Source organism: Dermacentor albipictus, chromosome 2, assembly GCF_038994185.2.
Source record: "Dermacentor albipictus isolate Rhodes 1998 colony chromosome 2, USDA_Dalb.pri_finalv2, whole genome shotgun sequence".
Taxonomy (NCBI): domain Eukaryota; kingdom Metazoa; phylum Arthropoda; class Arachnida; order Ixodida; family Ixodidae; genus Dermacentor; species Dermacentor albipictus.
In genome coordinates, this window is record NC_091822.1 from 100,695,426 (window position 1) to 100,717,664 (window position 22,239).

At 46.5% G+C, this 22,239-nt stretch overlaps 1 protein-coding gene across 1 annotated transcript in view; it reads right to left on the minus strand.

Annotated features, from left to right (window-relative positions):
* Positions 1-1,297: 1,297 nt before the first annotated feature.
* LOC135915945 (uncharacterized) overlaps positions 1,298-22,239 on the minus strand; it is a 69,723-nt gene continuing 48,781 nt past the window's right edge. Inside the window, exons 2-3 of the mRNA XM_065449135.1 lie at positions 4,536-4,867; positions 1,298-2,266 (exon numbers count right to left, since the gene is read on the minus strand). Of these exons, the coding sequence (XP_065305207.1) occupies positions 2,029-2,266; positions 4,536-4,867 (570 nt within the window). The 3' untranslated portion in view covers positions 1,298-2,028. The remainder of the gene's footprint in view (positions 2,267-4,535; positions 4,868-22,239) is intronic.

Below are 22,239 nucleotides of genomic sequence, written 5' to 3' on the forward strand. Positions count from 1 at the left end.
GTGAAGTGTAGTTGATTTCAAATCGCCCCTAAAGCCAGAACTGAACTATAAAAGCAGTTTCCTACGTCCTAACTACTTACATTTCATTTCAGGACAACCGGTAGTGGGCGGAGACACTCCACGGCGCCAGGCTCAACTTTCACTGAATAGTATCAACATTGGCTCAGACTTCATCTACCCGGATTGAGAGGGTTGAAGCTTGTGCATTTCAAATGGGTATGCATGTTTGACTCGTTTTGAGCGCGATTAATTATATATGCAAGCGAAGACGCTGTCACTATCGTGTTGTCGGTTCGATAGCCGATCGCGCAGGGCTCGGTCGAACGATGGCCGGCACGCCGATTTTGTCCGTTCCGTCGACAAGAAAGCCCGTCGCAGTACGACAATTCGTGCTCAGCCGTTATCAGTCTGGTACGAGAGTTTCAGTGACGCAGTGTGCTGAACAGACGGACAATCGTTGGCGCGAGCATATTGTCGGTCCCGTATATAACCAGTGTTACCACCCCTTAAACCGGTACGCGAAGTCAGGCACGCACTGTCACCTCCAGCAAGTGGGGGCCGACGCTGCAAGAAGCCTTCGTCAGCAACGTGTTTTAAGTGGCGCCCAAGTGTAACCACACGAGTTTTTCGTTAAACTTGCTAGCCATCAGTAGTGTAGTCCAGAACACTCGCACGAAGCCCTGGACGCTTTCTGTTTTAAGGTAGAGTTGTACGCTACGCACGTTTTCGGCACCGCACTGACGTCGAGCTACTAGTGTAGTTTCGACGCTGTACATGGCACGCGTGTTTGCAGCAGCTCGCATGCCCTGCTGCTGCAAGCACGCGTGCTTTTTTTTTTCGGAGCTCTTTCCGGCGCGCGCCCACGCGTGCGACCGACCCTTCCGAAAGGTTTCGCGACTAATCTGCTAGCGCAGAGCGCATGCGCAGGGCTCACTCAGGCATATCATAGCGAGTCATCTGTTTCCTAAAACGGAAGGAAAGAAGGTAACACAGAACAGTCAACGCATAAAAAAAAACTCAGATCGCGCTTCACTAAAGAAGCGTATTGACAAACGCATTCATGGACAACAAGATCACAAAGTCCATGTGTCGGCACTTGTTGGAGCGGTTGGCGAATGACCAGATTTACACAAAAACAACACCGTGCAAGATTTGTCATGATCGACACTTAACACAAGCTGTTGCGATAGGCATATCCCTCCGCCTACCTGGTACCATGGTCTACCTGCCGTGGCAACGTTAGACCACAGATTAGATGAAAATGCAGCAAACACCACAATAGTTCAACAAGGTTTATTTGCATGGTGGCAGACGAGCGCTCTCTGAGCAAAAATATTGTACCACTTTTTCATCGCGGACTACTCCTTTGAGCTCTTACGTAGCTTCTGCATATTGCGAATCTGGCGTGCGCGCATACCGTCCAACGCTTCCGCTTTCTAACGCCGCACTCGCTTCTCGATGGACTTCTCATTTATTACATTTATACTTAGGCATGTCGTAAGAGCTCGCTGAGCCAGAGCCTAGGCAAACGACTTGCTACTGCTTACCACGATATACCACAATACCGCTTACCACAATACCAGTATCTCAGACCACAATTCCTTGTGATTCTGTCCTCACCTACCTAAGGACGCACGATCGAGGTCTACAAGGACAAATCAGACTGCAGAAATCCTGCCGGTTACAAAACCAACAAGGGCTCTTTGCACACAGTTTTCTTTTTGTTCAATAACAAAAACTCAAGGGGTGACGAAGTTGGCGGCGACTGTATCGACGGGAATCTGTCTGCCCACTGTATCATAATAATGCCACAGAATTCTACTGCCACATGTGAAATATTAGATGCTCGCACTTTGAGGCTAGAAAACTCGCATTTTCCAAATCTACCTATAGTATTTGGCCAGACTAAAGTTTGAAACAGAGTAATCAAAGGACCTAAACTGATGCAGAGGTATCGGTGGATGCTGGGATTGTCGCGACTGGGATGTAGGGGCGCTGAGACGGGGATCTAGTTAATACTTTAGACCCTCATTTTTTCCGGGCGCCCGAACGCTTGTAGAACCCTTCAAATCCAGTTCGATCGATCTCGTCAAAGTTGCGTTTGTTGAAACCTTCGAAGCCATTTCTGTCGATCTCGTCGAAGTTGCGCTTGTAAAAACCAGGCCATCCGGCGTGATCAATTTCATCAAACTCGCCGTGGCCATATCCGCGCTTCTGCAGGCGTAGCTGGTCGCCGCCGAAGGTCAATCCGCTTAAGGAGTCAAACCTGCGAATCAAAGGGTAGGAGAGGCATAGGGATATGGCAAATGCATTGGCATGGTTAGGTGCAGTTCTTTACTTAAGATTAATTTTAAAATGTATTCATCGCTACGTAGAAAACAAGATACAGGCTGGAGGCACTGCTACTTCTTGCGGTATTCCTGACATTGTTTACTTTTAGCAAATAAACATTTGTTGAGCAGTATACTTATACCAATGCGATTTTCGATACCGTGATCTTCAAACAATTGTTGAAGATGTATTAATGAAAAATATTATGCTTTAATAGCAGAACTTGCAGCGCAAAAATATTCCAGTTTTTGGAAATAATTTTCGTTGTAATAACCTTCAGTCTTATCGGTATTTAAGGGTTTGGGATCCCGCCGTCTCCACAGTGGCTTATTAGCCCTGGCATTGTGGTCATCAGGGGATGTATTCTGGAAGAGTTCACCTAGTGGAAATGTCCATTTCGCCTGCTGTTGAAGTTATGATTGGCTATGGCACCTGGCTGCTGTAGACGCGAAGCCCAGCCCAGCCAATTAGAACTTCAGCAGCAGATGAAATGGACATTTGTACTAGGTGGACCCTCACAGAATACCTCCCCAGCATGACTCCACACCTTTCAGGCGCGGCTGTGGCAATGGGATTCTCATGGTGCCGGATTGCAAAACCACTCGCGCACCGGACTTTGACTATGCGTTGTAGAACCACGGATGGTGGAAATTCACACGAATACTCGTGTCTTGAACATGTCATTTTAGGTCCCAGGCTGTGCGCAGCTTGGGGCCTAAAACTCTGCAATTATGAACTGTTCTTCGAAACACCCTTTCTCTTTAAATTGAGTGGGGACTCTTCTCACGCTTGTCTTGCACAACTTCTTGTTATGATTTATCGCTATGATTACTTCGTTGTTAGAATCTGCTTGTGCGTAGCTACAAGCCATGGAGGAAAAGGCTTTCAACAGTTCCAAGGCCGATTATGTTCTCCTTCGCTGGATCTTCAAATTTAAAAAATATGTTAGCACTGGATGCATTGCCTAAGAACAAATTACGCTTTCTCTCTGTGAAATCGTAATATTGCGATTTTGTAAGCTTTTCTTATTGTGGAACACCAGTTAGCATGGTTGGTGTTTACTGTTCGCCCTTTACTCGTTGTCCTCTGTGACATTATATATGTGACAAGAAGAACAAAGGATAGAGACAACTTTCCACAATCATCCGAAACAATTAGAGACGTTTTGTAAAGTGACGTAGGGGGACGTTTTCTAAGCAATGTATCCTGGCTTCTGGAGCGAGGATAGCAAAGTGCGCAAGCATGCACCGAAGTGGCTGCTTTCCTGTGCTCTTGACATCAATAACTTTAGGCTCATCGCATTTTTGGGCTACTTAAAATATCGATATCAGCTATCAAAATACTAAGTAGTTTAAGAGTGCTCCCGTTTTGCACAGAAGCAATAGTGGGCCTTGGGCTGTACAAATTGCTTACGTCTCCAATACTATATAGGTTAAAATGGTGCTTCTCCACACTCGAGTTAAGATTTGAAGTCTCCAAAAGTCGCAAGAAATTGGACACTGTTCGAGTAGTCTGCTTTGTTGTTTAGTTTTGCGACTTTTAATGCAGGCTTTTTAATATAAAAACAGATGTCAACTGAATAGAAGGATGGCCATTGCGATATTTAAACGCCCCTGAAGAGCAAACGCAGTAAGAAAAACGGGATGTTGTGCTACAAGGTCGGTTCTGCAACATACTGGCTTGTAGAAAGCAGGCTGCAGCACAATACTGGTGCACAATCTGACCATGCGTCTGTAAATACCTTTTATTAATTATTTTGTGTGCTTCAAGACAGAGTAAGCCAGAAGAATCCGCCGTGCCCGCAATGGACGAAGGACAGACACTGTTCCTAGAAACAAAGACACCATGTGGCCCTAGCGGTCATCGTCGATCGACCAGCTCAGTATACATATGCAGATGGTTGTAAACTCGGCGGTTTGGTGCATCTTGAAGACGAAAAAAGCAAATGACAAGAAATTGAAGAATTAAGAAGTACTTCGTCATTTTCTGCTTGCCTTTTGCATCGTGCGCATAGTTTATTTGAAATAACCGACGCAGTGACGGTGAAATTGGTCTGTAGGTCCAGAGAACTGTTTTGGTCCAGAGAACTCGTGCCAAAGAAGCGCAAATGTTTGCGCAACGAGTCATTGCGACAACAAACGGTAAGGAAGAAAGCCTTAAAGAAAGGAAAGAGCTAAAACCGTGATTCTACACACGCTGCTTGCCTTTTGGTCAGTCCAGCACCAATCGGGAAAGCACCCGCTTCGCGGATGTACTCGCCGCCACCGATCTTGTCCAGGCCTCGGCGAGTACCTGAGCCGAGCGATGAGGGAGACAGACCTCGCAGTGCGTACGACAGCATCAGGGACCGGAGAAGCTGGACGTCGTCGGCAGAACGCAGCAACTCTCCGCCGCTGATTTTATCGAGGCCGCGGCGGCCGCCCAGCCCGCGGATGTATTCGCCGGCGTTCAGCTTGTCCAGCGTGCGGGCCCCCTTGGACTGCGACGACGACGAGGAGGAAGCGGAACTGCCACCAGTCTCGTTACCCAGCACCTCCTGTAGGGATGCAAGCGGGACATGAACAGATTGAGGTGTTTGTGATGTCTCAGGCCACAGCCTTCACACATCGCCCGTCTCGCTTTTACTGACGTCAAACTACTAGACTCAAATGACGGTGTCTGAGAAATGAAGCTGCGATCACGTTGTGGCAGGCTTCTCTGATGCTCCCAGTGATTTTTATTTTGAATCCTTACACTCCATAATAAGCTGATAGTAGTGATCGTTTCGTGTTTACATTTGCAGACAACCCTTGTTTTTTGTGCAAAATTCCCGTGTAGAGGAATGTACCGAAGAGCGATGATCGCCTTAACATTTCAGCAGGTTATCTGAGCAGAGACTTGTATGGCAATACACAGCACACTAGATGCTCGGTCTCCTGCTGGTCCTATCCCTCTAAACAAAGAAAAGCTGTGAAAGTTTTGCACGATTTTTCTTGTCGACAGTGACCTGATTACTAGGTGCTTGTTAATAGTGTGATGCGAGTGACGTAATTTGCGTCTCACGATAACGTTATGACGACTTTATCGTACCATTGACATTTCGTGCGCTTTGGTGGGTTGTTCTTTTAACAGCGGAGCTGTTTAAGCTTTCGTTCTGCCCTGGAGCGTTACGAGAAAACTCATCCCAGCTGTGCGCCGCCTCGCGTTGTCTAAAAACAACCTGCGAGAGCTCCGAGCACGTAACCTCCTCGCACCCCACACGCGTGGGGTGGAGTCGTGACGTCATGCAAGTAAAAGCTCAAGCCGGCGCGACGGCACACCTCTAGCCTCCTCTACTCCTTGAGCACGTGCTGCTGCCTTGGCAAGACCGAATAAAGACGCCTGAAGAAGAAGCGGCTTGCCAGGAAGGGCGCCATAATGCCAAGTGAGAAGCGACGCGTCGCCGCCGAGCTGATCCGGAGCACCGCGCCGAAGCTGCGGCTGAGAATAGGCGACGCCGAGTAGAGGATATCTATTTTCAATCCAGGGAAAGCCAGAGTCGGCGCCTGAACGGTCGACATCGCCGAGACAGCGGCCCTGGCCTGCGACTGCTCGAAAACTTCCATCGTCAAGACAGCCGATACATAGGGGGTGCGAACTGCCGATTCCAGCGAGAATTTATGGGAATAGAGTTCGGCCACAGCTATCGCGTCTGTGACTTAGAAAGAAGCTCGGTGCGCGGCGCACCGTTACTACGATCGACGAAGGAGAGCCGATCCTGCCATCGCGCCGAGGCCGTCGCCGACAAACACCGTCGCCGAGCCGAGGAACCCGAGTTTCGGGCCAGAGGCGACGAACGCTGCCGACGGGATGCTCGGTGCCGCCAGGATTCAGTTCCAATCCTGCGCGTAACCGAGAACTCCGAACGCCAAGCCCGCAAGTCCATGGGAGGTGAGAGTAGCCGCTTCTAGCGCGAACTCCTCGACATAGAGTTCGGGCACAGCTACGGCGCCTGCGATCGGCTCTGGTTCGACGTGAATCTCTCCACGGTAAGCTAGGTGCGGAAATTTCAACAGAAGAGCTGATCCTTGCAAGTGCTTCGCGAAGCGATTCCCCGACGCCACCGACCACGACGAGGACCACGACGACGGTCGGACATTGAGGACGAGGACGGGATCCACGATGATGACGACTGGTACGGAAACACTGTATATAATAAATTGTGATGCACGTACTGTGGCTTGCATTCGTGTGACTTGCTGAGGCTTGTGTGGCTTACCGCCCTGGCCGTATATAAACTCGCACAAACATGGCGAAACTTAGACAATGTTAGCGACACTTAGTATGAGCTTAGTTAAGCCATGCATAATCTCGTAAGACAGCAAAACCTAGCAACGCTTGGTATGAACCTATCAAAGCCATGCATAACATCGCTAAACTTAGCAAAACCTAGCAACACTTAGTGTGAACCTAGACAAGCCATGCATAACCTTGCAAAGCTTAGCAAAACCTGGCAATACTTAGCTAAAACCGCAAATAGTTCAGCTGTGACTCAGCCTTGCACCACTAGAGGCAACTGCTCAAATTTTCTTGCTTTTGATTTTACTATCAGGCGACATTTTCGCGTTAGTAAATTCTTATTCCCTTTGCTTCGAACTGATTTATTTAAACATGTGCAGAGAATACTTGGTCTTGTGGCACATCGCACGCGGGCTCTGTATTACACATGATTTGTATGTATTTACACTTCATATCAAGTTGGTTGTATATGTGTAGAGTGCAAGCATATAGGTTTTCCCCTCTAAGTGATTGCCAAAGCTTGTAATTATTTTGCCTGTACATACTGTTTCCTGGTGTGACTGTTTTATTATGTACTTGTGTACCTACGATTTTGGCATAGCGGTCTCTTTGGTAGCCAAGCCTACCTTAGTGTTGCAATTATTAAACAACGATCGCCGAAAAAGAAGCGGTACAATAAGTTAACGGCGAGAAGCAGAGTTTTCTGTTTGGATCTTGCACGTTATTTCAACATATTTCCAAATTGTATTAACGGAATAAAGAAAAGATACAGCATATCTGACCACTAGCACAAGGCACATAGCATACTGCGATTAAACATAGCATGATTCGCCGCATGTATTTTATTAGGGCCGTGGGACAGGAATCAGGGGCTGAATTAACAAAACATTTTGATTGCGAGTGTTTCTTTTTCTAGTACTGGACCTCCGCCTCCGCTAATAAGATGTCCAGCATCAGGATTGGCTGGATCTTTTTTTCTAAAGGCAAATTCTAGCGTGAGATCCTTCTTAATACAGTAGTGTGATTTTTATGTGTGCTACTTCTTTCATGATCTATTTGTGTTTTCTTGTAGAATCGTTAGGTTTTGGGATGGTAGGCTGCACTGCAAAGCGAATATGGTCAGTGAATAAACAAAAGTTAACAGTCGGCAAACGCCCTGTCAATTTGTGCTCCTGACCCCCTCATTTAGTTCCCCCTTCGGTACTGGAGATAGGCACTGTCAAGAATGGCGAGCCGCTGAGCAGGATTGCCACCTTGCCACCCGATTACGACAAGGGGTGCAAGACGCGCACCTCTCCCTCTCCGTCGCTGCAGCTGCGAGGCGTTCAAAGAAGCGACCTTTGCGCTGGAATCCGCCGCCTTCCTCCAGCCCCTTCGACATTGTGACGGAACTGGTTCGGTGCGTGAACAATGATTCCGGAGTTCCCCAACGCGGAGATGATTTGACACGCAGGGACAAACTGCCGTGGGGACGACGTATTTTGGTGCGTCTCACGTTTTGGCGTGGCACGGAACAACGAGCGACCCTCGATCGGCGTCGATAGTTCCCGGAACGGCACCCTGACAACGTCGTCGTCGGACATCAGAGCGCGGTTGCCTTTGTGTACGTAAACTGGTCTGCAGAGCAGCGGCGCGTTGGTGATGAGTAAACGAACAGTCGCCGCGTCGTAGGACCGGCGGATCGAGTGTATAAAAACTGTGGTTGTGCGAATGCTGAGAACACTTCTCTTGAGCAGTCATGTTAGACTGAGTCACTTCTCTCATGCAGTCATGTTGGACTGATACTCTTTTTCTCAAGCAGTCATGTTAGACTGATTTAATTTCTGTAAATAAACCCTTTTCCTCGTTCTCGATGAGAAACAGTTCTTCACTTCATCAACGATCTCAGCGTAAATAAGTTGGACGACGGCATGGGCCAGCTACCTTCGAATTCATGCCGTACTCCATTCTTGGCAAAGGACCACGGACGATGGGATTGAGCCCCAATCCTGACAACTGGCTGACAGCGGTGAGATGGACTTTGCGACATGGTGCTGTATCTGCGGTGAGTGCTTGGTTTTTGCTTTGACTCTCTAGGCTTCATTTTGTGGTTGTTCTGTTTAGAACAGTAGGGAAGCTAGATTGTTGTGTGTTAGCTAGGTTGTGTTTTCCTAGCTAGATTTAGAGAGCAGAATCAAGGCAGTAAAGCAGCAGTCATGGAGTTAAGGACACTGCTGAGAGACGAGTTGTTGATTGTTGGTGAGGAACTGGGCCTAGATGTACGCAAGGAAATGCTAAAATCAGAATTATTGCATATCATTTCCGAACAGGCCAGTGAGGAAGAAGTTGAACTGGGGTTTTAACTTCTGAAAAAGAGAGAAGAACGAGAGAGAAAAGAAAGGGAGGAACGCGATAAAGATCGCGAGTTAAGAAAAATGCAACTTGAACTTGAAAGCAAACGTTTGGAGTTGTCTCAAGGAAGTGAAGGCGCTCTGGGACGATCAAGTGAGGCAGAATCATACCGCACGGACAGGCTATTAAAGCCATTTGAGGTCGGGACCGACATAGGCTTGTTCCTATGCAATTTTGAAAGGACTTGCAAAAAGATGAACTTCGGCCCGAGTACATGGCCACAGCGGTTGCTGTCTATGTTGCCGTATGAGGCGGCGGAAGTAATCGCCAGACTGAGTGTGCAGGATGCATATGATTATGCAAAAGTTAAGGCTAGTCTCCTGAAGAAATACCGCCTTTCAGCCGAAGCTTTTCGGCAAAGGTTTAGGAGCACAGGCAAGAAAGATAGCGCGGGCTATCCGGAGTTTGCATATAGCTTAAAGGCCAACCTAGTCGAGTGGCTTAAAAGCGCGGAAGCGTACGACAGCAGAGACATGATCATTGAATGCATGTCTCTAGAGCAGTTTTACAAAACCATCCCCCAAGCTGTGAAACTGTGGGTGCAAGACAGAGGTAATGTAAACACTGTGGAAAGGGCGGCTGAATTAGCCGAAGAGTACGCAACCCGCAGAAAGTTGAACGCCGAGGAGGGAAACTGGGACGGTCGAAATGGACCGCGGAAACCATTTCCGTTCAAAAAGGGTGCGCAAACTAGACGATCGAAGCCTGTAGACATGGCGGAAAGCCCGCAGAAAAGAGCGAGGAGAAACTTAACGGAGAAACCGCACAAGAACAGAAAAGAAAGTTCGGATCTTTTAGACCAGTTCGCTGTTACAAATGCCACAAACTGGGACATATAGCTGTAAACTGCGAGAAGTCTAGCGTAGTTTTTTCCTACGTGGAGGAAAAAGATGAGAATATGGAACTTTTAAGTCCATATCTCCACGACCTGCAAGTTAATGGAAAACCATGCCGAGTGCTAAGAGACAGTGCCGCCACGCTGGACATTGTCCATCCGTCTTACGTGATGGTAGATGACTTCACCGGGGAAGTAGCATGGATAAAACAGGTTGTAGAAGAACACAGCGTGTGTCTGCCCATGGCCAAAGTCAAAATCAGTGGACCATTCGGGGAGCTAGAGACTGAGGCTGCAGTTTCCAAATTTTTGTCACTGCAGTATCCCTACATCTTTTCGAATCGTTCGAATCAGTTACTGCGTGACAGAGGGCTCAAACTGGGAGAGGGCATAGTACAGGCATTGACCAGAGGCCAAGCTCGTAAGATCGCGGCGCTTTCGGCTGAAAATGCTCAAGCTCCTCCAGCGGAAGCAGAAAAGGGAATAACTTCAGTACCCGAATCCGAGCTAGGCCCCAGGGACAAAAGAACAGTTGAGGAGAGCGTGCCAGCTGACCAGCTCAATGAGAGCGTAGTACTAGAGTGTCAGAGTTCTAGCCTGCAGGAAGAGAAAGCAGACGCGCTCACAAGCGAGACAGGGTCGTTATTATCACCGGCCTCAAAGAACTTCGATCAACTCTTACGCGTGGATAGAGAGTCACTGGCAGCTGAGCAAAAGAATGATGAGAGCTTAGCTAAATTACGTGACACAGCTAAAGAAGGCATTGCTAGGCGCAACGTAACGATACATGAGAGAGGAGGATTGTTGTATCGGCATTACAGAGATCGAAAAGGTAGGATTTTAGATCAGTTAGTCATACCTACTAAGTATAGGGAGGACCTTTTGAGTCTTTGTCATGGAAATGGGTGGTCCGGCCACCTAGGCATAAACAAATCAAAGGAAAGATTGCTTATGCAATACTACTGGCCTGGCTGTTTCAAAGATGTAGAAAACTTTGTAAGATCATGCGACGCCTGCCAGCGTTCTGGTAAACCAGGAGAGACTTGGAAAGCTCCACTGAAGGTAGTGCCCTTAATAACAGAGCCTTTCAGACGACTTGTAATAGACACGGTGGGGCCTCTTCCAAAAACAAAATCAGGCTACAGGTACTTGTTTACCATGCTGTGTCCGGCTACCAAGTTTCCAGAAGCAATCCCTTTGAAAGAGCTCAGCTCCACCGAAGTAGTAGACGCGCTTTTGACAGTGTTTGCACGAGTTGGGTTTCCAGCCGAAATTCAGGCAGATCAAGGGTCAGTATTCACGAGCGCACTGACTTCCACATTCTTGCAAAAGTGCGGGGTAAAGTTAATACACAGTTCTGTCTATCACCCTCAGTCAAACAGTGTAGAGAGGTGGCATTCGGTGCTTAAGCGAGTTTTGCGTGCGCTCTGTTACGAGCACAAGGAGGACTGGGAGAACTGTCTGCCGGCAACTTTGTTTGCTTTGCGAACGGTTCCACATGAGGCGACAGGGTTCTCACCAGCAGAACTAGTGTATGGGAGGACACTCCGTTCTCCACTGAGAATGTTAAGAGAGATGTGGGAGGAAAGAGGGGAGAGTCCAACAGTGGTTGAATACGTGCTAAATTTACTGGAACGGCTAAGCGCCACCCAAGAACTAGTCGGAAAGAACCTGGCAATAGCTCAAAAGAACGCCAAAGTCTTTTACGACAAGAATGCGAGGCTTCGTACGTTTAAAGTCGACTTAACGATGAAAGCGGAAAAGTGTAGGTTTGGTTGTTCGCAGGTTACTTATCTGGGTCATGTTGTCGGTCAGGACATGAGACGGCCGGCTGAGCTGAAAATGGCTACGATTGGAGAATTTTCTCAGCCGCGCACGAAAACGGACCTTCGTTCATTTTTGGGACTTGTGGGGTACTATCAACGGTACATTCCGAATTACTCGCAATTGGCAAGTCCATTAACAGACGCCCTCCGAAAGGGAGCACCGAGTAACGTACACTGGGATAAGGACAAAGAGAACGCTTTTCAAAGTTTGAAAACGCTATTGGTTTCTCGCCCTGTGCTTCGCGCGCCAGACTACACAAAGGAATTCATAGTTCAATGCGACGCAAGCGACAGAGGTATGGGCGTGGTACTTAGTCAGGTCGGCGACGATAACGAGGAGCATCCTATCCTCTACGCCAGCCGTAAACTAAATGTAAGAGAGGAAGCCTACAGCGCTTCAGAGAAGGAATGCGCTTATTTGGTTTGGGCCGCCGAGAAGTTGTCGTGTTACTTGTACGGAGCGAAGTTCATCTTCGAGACCGACCACTGTCCTCTGACGTGGCTCAATCAAATGTCACACAAAAACGGCCGCTTGCTCCGATGGAGCCTCACTCTCCAAGAGTACAACTTCTCCGTTAGATATAAGAAGGGAAAGTTGCATAGCAATGCGGATGGTTTGAGCAGGCTAATTTGAATTCTGCGTTTGAGGGTCCCGCCTAAATTTTGGGGTTACTAGAGTTAGCTTTTCTTTAGGCGAAGAAAATCCCCTCTCATTCAGCAGAATTCCCTCCATTAATTGCTGAATTTGTCAGCAGGAATTTGCTTCAGAAATTGGCATAGTGAAATATAGCATTTTTTTTGTTTCTGCACTTATGTTGTTGTTGTTTTTTTTTTGAAGCCTAGCGAGTCTAAAGTGAGAGCCAATGCGCGTCATCTCGGCGCAGAGCCGTGTTGTGGGATTCATTTTGCAGTTGCCTGTCCTTGTTGGATGTTTTGGGGCGGTGACATCAATGCACAAGTGGTCGCTGCGAGCCAAGACATCAATCCCCCGCTGACCAGCAGCCGTTCTCTTCCTGCCTAGCGGTTGTCAGCGCTAGACAGTCGAGATTTTTCGGGCCATGGAGGCGCTGTCAAGAATGGCGAGCCGCTGAGCAGGATTGCCACCTTGCCACCCGATTACGACAAGGGGTGCAAGACGCGCACCTCTCCCTCTCCGTCGCTGCAGCTGCGAGGCGTTCAAAGAAGCGACCTTTGCGCTGGAATCCGCCGCCTTCCTCCAGCCCCTTCGACATTGTGACGGAACTGGTTCGGTGCGTGAACAATGATTCCGGAGTTCCCCAACGCGGAGCTGATTTGACACGCAGGGACAAACTGCCGTGGGGACGACGTATTTTGGTGCGTCTCACGTTTTGGCGTGGCACGGAACAACGAGCGACCCTCGATCGGCGTCGATAGTTCCCGGAACGGCATCCTGACAACGTCGTCGTCGGACATCAGAGCGCGGTTGCCTTTGTGTACGTAAACTGGTCTGCAGAGCAGCGGCGCGTTGGTGATGAGTAAACGAACAGTCGCCGCGTCGTAGGACCGGCGGATCGAGTGTATAAAAACTGTGGTTGTGCGAATGCTGAGAACACTTCTCTTGAGCAGTCATGTTAGACTGAGTCACTTCTCTCATGCAGTCATGTTGGACTGATACTCTTTTTCTCAAGCAGTCATGTTAGACTGATTTAATTTCTGTAAATAAACCCTTTTCCTCGTTCTCGATGAGAAACAGTTCTTCACTTCATCAACGATCTCAGCGTAAATAAGTTGGACGACGGCATGGGCCAGCTACCTTCGAATTCATGCCGTACTCCATTCTTGGCAAAGGACCACGGACGATGGGATTGAGCCCCAATCCTGACAGCACGCACGTAGTCGACGCTTGCACGGGATGGCGCCTGAAGTAGTTACAACCACAAGAAGGGATGCAACAGGGCGCGAGACTATTGTTTTCTGCTTTCCATAAGCCAATTAGCAGCCCAGCCAGAAGGCTTCAATGTGCGGCATGCGGAGAAGGCTGTGGTGGCTCGGGTGAATTGGACTTATCTCAGCGACGACGTAACGACTCGGCAGGATAAGTCGGATTGTCTCGAATGGAATGCGAGTGCTGCTGTAAAAGTGGGACCGGAGTGGCACTGCACCATCTGCAGGAGCTTCATACATACTTAGTAGTCACGCGTCAATGTCGGCGGGAAAAGTTCAATAATCGCTGAACAATGATCCCCCAAACGTGGGATGGAGACCAAAGCGCGCTGCAGATATCGACGAGTTATTGAGGCACGTCGAACTGCACGCGCACACATGTGTCGCGCTATATAAGTGGAAAGTGAGCGAAAGGTCTCCCGCGCCCACTCAAGGGTCAATAGAAGCGTTTATTTACCCGTGGTTAAAATTTCGCTGAGCATCCCAGTTTCGCAGTAAGTCAGCCCAACTCAGAATCGGCAGAAATGCGCGAATTCGATAAGTGTATAACCAGATATGAAGAGGCAAAAAAGTTGGCTTCGTAAAGTGACCATACTGGATGCGCTACGGCACACTCATGCATATGCAAGCACTTAGGCCCAGGTTTTACAGCCGCGCGAGGCGCGAATTCTCGCGAACGAGGACGCGTACAGTGCACACTTCCGAGCCGCCTGTTTTTCAGCTCCACGCAAGCAAGTGACCGTGCGCCGCCTCACTAATGGCGGCATACTGCCATCTGGAGTGCATCTTGTTTGCATTTGGAATGTGTCTCGCGCTGATTACGGATTTGTCCGTAGTCAGCGCGAGACACGATGCAAACTCGCTGTCCATAGACAGTGAGTTTGCATCGTTCTTTAGAAAATACTCTGCCTCATGTTGGAAATCGTTCGTAGAAATAAACTGGACATATTTAAGAGAATATTAACTAACTGAATAAATCAGTTTATCCCCAATAATGGCGTTTGATTTAGCATAACCAAGCCCTGTGGTATAATATGCGTATAAATCATCTTTCGAAGAAGAAAAAAAAAAGCCATTTAGGTATAGCGTTCGCAGAGCCATTCGGAATGGATTCCTTACAGAAAAGCAAGTTCCACTTATTTACTAAACGGAAAACAACCATATTTTATTTTTAACGATACACTGCCTAACATGCTAAAAGTAAGCACAAAAGACTTTTGGAAAATTATTCGACGTGCTAAGCACACACAACTCAGTCATCAGTAAGCGACCATTTTGAACAATACATTTATCGAGTCGGTCTCATCTGCCAAACCTGGTTATGAAATACTCAATCTGCTGCCTACTAAATTATTTCAATTTATCCGATTATTTCTAATTCTGCGGTGATATACAAAATTAGCAACCAATGAAAAATTTAGCTCTTCCTGTAGTGCGGACCAACTGACCTCTAAATATTTCAATGCGACAAATGAATATGCTTTTACAATCGTTGAGTATATCTTCAAACTGTAACACTAATCTGCCTCATTACCTCCTAAATCAACTTTTGGAAACTTTGTACCAATTCACAAAACCTGCGTAACTCATGATCTAACTATCTATGGCCATCTTTAACTTCTATCCCGTGCAAAATAATGAAGCATGTTATTTTAATGCATCTCGTAAACTTTCTTCAAGACAACAAATTATTTTAGCACGGAGTTCCCAAATCCTGCTTTTGTGATCAATCAACTGCTATCATTTACTCACAATTTCTATTTATGTTGAATGTTCCTTTCCTACTGATTCTGTATTCTTTTATTTTGCTAAAGCCTTTGAAAAGGTTAACCATCTGTTACTGTTATATAAAATAGGCGTACGTAACATACACCCGGCCGTCATCAACTGGATTCGTATGTTGCGTCTTTCTCGAGCTGAATGTGTCGACAATGGTAATTTTACGATTAACGTGACCTCACTACAATCTGGCGATCCTCGTGGCTCTGTTCTGGGTCCTATGATAGTCTTTAAATAAGTTACTTTTAAATTTAAATTTAAAAAACTCAATAACGTTCACTCGCAAGTATGCCTGTTTGCTGAGGCTTGCGTCGTATGTTGTAAAACGGCTAAATCAGCCGACGCCACAGCCATTCACCCTGATGTGAGCCACGTTCACGACTGGTACCGCACGTGGTCCGTGTAACATAATGCTGACAAATGTAAGTGTACTTGAATCTTATGTGCTAGAACAACTTGCACGCCCTACATACTGGTTGAAAAATGCTCTTCTCCAATCTGTTACGTCGTACAGCTTCCTTGGCGCGCCTATTTATTTATTATTTTATTTATTTTTATAATACTGCAAACATTGCACAAGTCCAATTAGAGCGGATACAAAAGCATCTGAATAGACACAAGAAAAAAAGTACCACATGTCAATCAGTAGTAGGTTTAAGTTTAAGTTTAAGTTTAAGTTTGAAGTTTATTATTACACAATACAATACAATTACAAAGAAAATGTAATACAGAAGGAGGTCCCAAAGTAAAAACTGTCAGGGGGACCTCCTGTTACAACATGCACAAAATATGTAATATAGGATTAGCAACGAGGGTAAGAACACCGTGAAAATACAATGGACATATTAGAAGTAATTACTGAAACATCGGGTAGTTGAAGATTATACAAAAATTAGCAAGAATAATTCCATATTGAAATAAACTTGAAGGTACTATCATCACAGTAATTGAATAGAAGTATAATGATTATGAACAAAAGTGGGCAATCCAATAGTGCAACAAAATTAATTTACAAACGACTGATAATCTATCAACATAAATCGAGAAAAATAATGAAACATGGCTACACAGTAATAAATGTATACACACACGCACACACATACACACCTATATATAGACACACATATAAAAGTATGTACACTTGTCGAATAATCAGGTAAGGTATGTTGTTAATAAGAACTGTTTTAGAAGCCGCCGGAAACAGTGTAATGAAGAGCATGATTTAATATTTGATGGCAGTGAATTCCAAAATGAAATTGCGGAAAAGAAGGCTGTCATTTTACCGTAGTTAGTGTTGACTTTAGGAAGCAGAGATTATTATTTTCAGAAAACCGCGTGTTATTTGTATTGAAAAGTGATATTGTATTGTATTGATATATATTGTGTTATTGTATTGAAAAGTGAATTGGGTATATGGAATCAAGCTACAAATGTTCATAATTCCTAGGAAAGAAATCACGCATTATCACGATACTTCCTAATCCTAAATTTGCGCGCAGCTCTATACGTGTTTTCGTTTCGCGACATGTTGGCTGCCGCGGACAATCTGCCTCGTGCGGCACGTTGCAAACGGAGCGAAGTGTGGCGCGACTTCGTAGCACATCGCGTGATCGCGAGAGCCAGCGAGTGAGAGACGCGTGGGCGTCATTAACAGCTGCCGCCGCCGCCAGACTTCTCAGGCGACACGCGCTACTCTGGCGCCATCTCTTAGCGATCGTCGCCATATAACGTTTTTTTTCTAACCCTTTCACCATGCCCTCGGACTCCGCTTTCCGCTTCACGTGTTTCTTCCCCCGCAACGCTCCGCGTTCGCTTTCATCTTCCGCTTCGCTCGTTCGCTCCGTTACGCAGACACCAACGCTAGTCGCAGGAACAGGCGCCTGAGAGCTGCACTCTAAAAATGATTACTTGAACACTTCAGTACCTGCAAAATATGGGGCGAAATTTTGTTGGTTCCGCAGGATATGTGAAGTTGTTAAAGGTTTAGTGTATATTGATAGCTCAATAATTGAATTACTACTAGTAAGTAAAGAACTAACAAATTGTAATGGAAATGTTATGTTGAATACATAATATCTCAACTTAACCGCACCCTAGGATGCTTAAGCAGGAACATATTTTTTTTGCACTGGCCTCATTAAACTTACTTACTTATGTCACATATGTTCGACCATAGCTAGAATGCGCCTCGTCGGCTTGGAATACGCATCACTACGTTATAACTGATGCTATCGAAGGAGTTCACAATTCTTTTTGTTCGTTTTATATTAGCAATCTACGACCATACAGCTAGAGTAACGCAAATTAAAAACGCTCTGAACATTCCATTACTAGCTGTTCGCCGGAAGCGAGCTCCAATATTCCTTTTTCATAGTGTGTACAGTCATAACGCATATCTTCGCTCTCTCACAATCCACGTCTTACAATTTAGACCTGATCTAAGTAAATCTATCCCTTCTCCGTTCTAGAAAGGCACAATGAAATTTTCGTTGACGCAGTCGCTGAATTGCCCGGAACTCGCTTGCTCCTCCACAACATTCGTACGCACAGTCACCCGCTAATAGGCGTACCGTTATGGTGCGGCGTAGAACGGGAGCGTGTAATTATAAGCGAACAAGTGCCAGATGTGTTAGCAGCGGGCATTATCAGACCATCTCGTAGCCTTTGGGCCGCTGTATGGTGGCATCGAACCACGATTCCGCTGTACAAAATCCTGGACTCATCCCACTAGGCCCTAGGCGTATGCATGCTTTTCTCGTGCCAAGCCCAGCCAGTGCTGTGAGAAAATTGGTGCCTGCATCACGCCCTTCAGTGACAATCTCCTTAAAATATTGAGAGCACTTGCCGGCCAGCCACATACGCAGGGAGAGAGAGAGAGACAGCGAGTAATTGCGAACCACACCACTGTTATTGGTGCGCTCGACGTCGCATAGCAACAAATTGCTCATAAATGTGGGAGCTTGTGTCAGTTTCAGCCATAGCCTACAGCCTTGTGGATTAGCCCAGGACGTTATTTTAATGGCAGCGCAAATGGGACGCCGACTCCTAGAAGAGATGCACAGGGCTTGTTCTGTGCGCTTCTTTTCTCTGTGTCGACGTCCCATTCGCGCTGCCGTTATAATGAATATCAACCATCTAGCCAACTTTTGCACGCTACAGCCCAGGACGTAACGCAACAGATTTTAATATTTCTTCGCTAGAGTACAAAAAAATTAGTGATCATGTCATAGCCTTCGCTGTCATTCTATCATCATTGCCTTACAGCTGTCGTACACACGCTTTCTTCACACACATGCTATTTCTCTCTTTACAGAAACATATTGGCTCAATCGGCAGCACTTCAAAAAACAAAACAATAACAAAGAAAAACCAATTATTCCGTATAGCAAGGTTTACTTGCAAAAATCGTCCAATAACATTGATTATTACACTCCGTGGGATCGGCTTTTGTGTAACACCTTGATAAACTGTGCACTGGCACCTGGACATGGTGCATCTCGCAACTGTAGGACCACAGCAAGGCTTGGTAGAATTTTGGCATAACCCAATTATCTCTAAGAACCACAAAAGCGCACCGCCAAATAGAAGCCATAGAATTTAATGAGAACTCAATGCTGTGGAATTAGCAAGAGCTAGTGCAAATAAAATGGTGTGTACCGAACGAGCGTTGCCGGCCGCACGATCAGTGTAAACCACAGAAGGTAGCTCCCTTTACGTGCATTGGCTTTCGATCCCCTCAGGCTCCCGTTCTTCGGTGCTGTTCACCTTGTTTAAGCCGCGGTTTGTCGTGCGGTGACGGGGTTCGCGCTGCGCGTATCACGCCTCCTTCGGGAAAAAAGAAGAGTGACAAAGAAAAAAAGTAAGTAAAAGAGGAAATCCTCGACGTCGCTAAGTGCACTTGACGGTCTGCTTTCCGTAACAGCCCTCTTAATGAGCTGCAACGAATGAGTCCCCCGTGGGCCGGCACCGAGGCACGCGTCTAAGACTGCGCCCACAAACAAGTCCGATTGGCGGGCGCAGTATGCGCCGCGGTCGCCCGTAAGCCCGGTAGCCAACTCGCAACATGGCGGCCGCTCCCCGACGACCAGCGCTGCCTCTCGAGCGAGCAACTTCCACAGCCGTGACCCTCGCTCCAGCCGCTCTTAACCGACAACGTGTTTCTACGCTCATTGGGAGCGTTTTTGTTGCCTGGCTCTTCTATTTATACAGCGTTTTGTTTTTTTCTCTGAACATCACAGCGTGCGGTTTGGCTCCCGCGAGTGCAGCGTCGTGCCGGGGGTGTCGTCGACCCAGAAAACGGGCTGGATTGCGGGCAGTGTATTGTGGATTGCGCAGGGCCTTGCGGTGCTTTGCTTCTTTTCCTTTCTGTTTATTTTTTTCTTACTCTGCAACTATTGCAGCTCGAGCCATTGAAAGAACGTTGACGACGTTCTACTCGCTCTTCGTTGAGTCGTCGGTGCCCTTCCCTACGTAGGGCGTGAAAATTTTGCGACAGAGCTTACTGTCTGAGACACCATAGTTGGCGCTCGTTTTGATGTGGAACGCAGCGACACCTGGCCAATGGTAAAGGAAACAAGCTGCGCTTAATGAGTAATAAGGGACATGCATTCACATTTTGTGTAAATAAAAGGGTCATAAGTGGCACGCACCTCTCAAGAAAATGGGTTATTTCCTTTAACTCACCTTTTTGTCATATTCAGTTTCCAATTATTTTGACTGCACTTCGAGACAGCAGGCACAGTTCGTTCGCTGCTTACTGTAATGCTCATCCGGCCTGTTATGAGCACTAGCTCGACAACGTTTAATCGTTCGATATCTTATACGGTTCTGTACCCATGTTTTACTATAGTCTGCTAGGCCTTTTTTTACGTATAGTGTCTGCTGCAGCACCCACCACTTTGCAAGCCCCGCACCCAATATGGGCACATAGAGTGGAGTGATGTCCCACTTCACAACAGTGGAAGTGATCTTATTTGGTTTTCATAACTTGAATCTCCAGAGCTGTCTTAATTTATAGTTAGTTGTTCTGTACTAGACATCAATGCGTATTTTTTTTTTCAGAGCGCTGTATCCTAAATTGAGCTTTTGCCGCTCGGCAAACCAAGATAGTTAAGCGAGGTTTCGCAAAACGTTTGCTTTCGTCTGCTCCCGGAACGTCCACGTGCAATAATTTTTTTTAAAAATCAAGTTGCCAGAGAAATATTAGAGGGTTTTTATACCATGGTGAGTACTACCAAAGTACTATTGAGGCTGACAAAAATTCCTAGTAAGAAACAACCTGAACAGCTCAAAAGAGCGAAAAAGGTGTAAATGCTGCTGTGCATGCGCCGAATGTTTCTACGAGACCAAAAAGACAGTAATGGTCTACGACCTGTCCGGAGGTTTTTTTGGGCTTAGCGCAAACTTTCTGGGCTCTGCTTACAAGAATATCCTGTAGTAGCTGAAACAAAATAGCTTCTGAAAGACAAACACATTTGGGCTTTGTTTAACATGCGATGTGGGCATCATGTTTGAAGTCACACTGCAGTGAGGAAGGTCGTAGATTAGGCACATGGGACGCTTTATTAACGACCTTGCGAACAAGCTTGAGCTTTCAATAAGAAATAATTGTACTACACAATCACGACCTCAATAAGGCAGCTCAATTTCATTAGCGCAGCTTGAGAGCACTTGCCGGCCAGCCACATACGCAGGGAGAGAGAGAGAGAGCGAGTAATTGCGAACCACACCACTTTTATTGGTGCGCTCGACGTCGCATAGCAACAAATTGCTCATAAATGTGAGAGCTTGTGTCAGTTTCAGCCATAGCCTACAGCCTTGTGGATTAGCCCAGCACGTTATTATAACGGCAACGCAAATGGGACACCGATACCTAGACGCGTTCGTTTTTTTTTTTGCGTTTTCCTCTCTGTCATCTTTCTAACCCCTATCCCCCATCCCCAGTGTAGGGTAAGCAAACCGGAGACTTATATCTGGTTAACCTCCCTGCCTTTCCTCTTCATTCCCTCTCTCTCTCGACAGATTAGTGTTCTGAGAGATTCCACTGATAAGGGGTGACGGGAGCATTTAATGACAGGAAAAAAATCAATGCGAACTGCAATGATACATCGGTTTTTCTGTTCATCAGCAGGCGATATGTTTAGCTGGAAAGTTTCAACGGAGGTTTGTTAAGTCATTGCCTGTTTTCTGTCGCAATTTTGCAGCAGTGTTCTGGCGTCTAAGTTTAATCGTTACTATAAAAGCTTCGACAGAAAGCAAAGTAGTCGCACATTCGCGCTTGTGTGTGTCTCCGGCTTCGTGGTCGCTTTTACTATGCATGCACTACTTCCTTCCCGTATTACAAGTCATAGTAAAGGTTGTTGTGGTTGCAGCTGCTGTTGTATGAGTGAGCGCTAAATTGCATTGAGGAGCTAGCTGAAATGTCAAACTTTTTTTTTCTGTTATTTGGTGTGAACGATCTTTCGTGCTATAGAAATTGCTTTACCGTTGGCATTGGATCGGACCGAACATCAGATTGTACCCGTATAGGGACATATGAAATGTATGTGTGTGCGCAAGCGTTTGTGTATGTGCGTGTGTTCGCACGTGTGTGAGGAGGTGCTACCATAAAAGGTAGTAGCTTTTATACCTTACATTGGATATGAATTGTTGCCGTTTTGAAAATTTTCCACAGCTTCAATTTTAGGAGTTTATATTTTTGTTTATGGCCGGAAGTGACGCCGAAGGCTTAATAAAGAGTGAACAGATATACTGTCATCGAACGCATCTGCTAGTGATATAAATAGGTAGTATCTTCCTTCGCTCTACTTTACGACCACTGCGCACCATGGGACCGACGACGTCCCTCATTCGACTGCTGTTTATCACGCTGCAACTTGTGTCTTGCTTACATAAGTGTAACATCACTCTGACCCG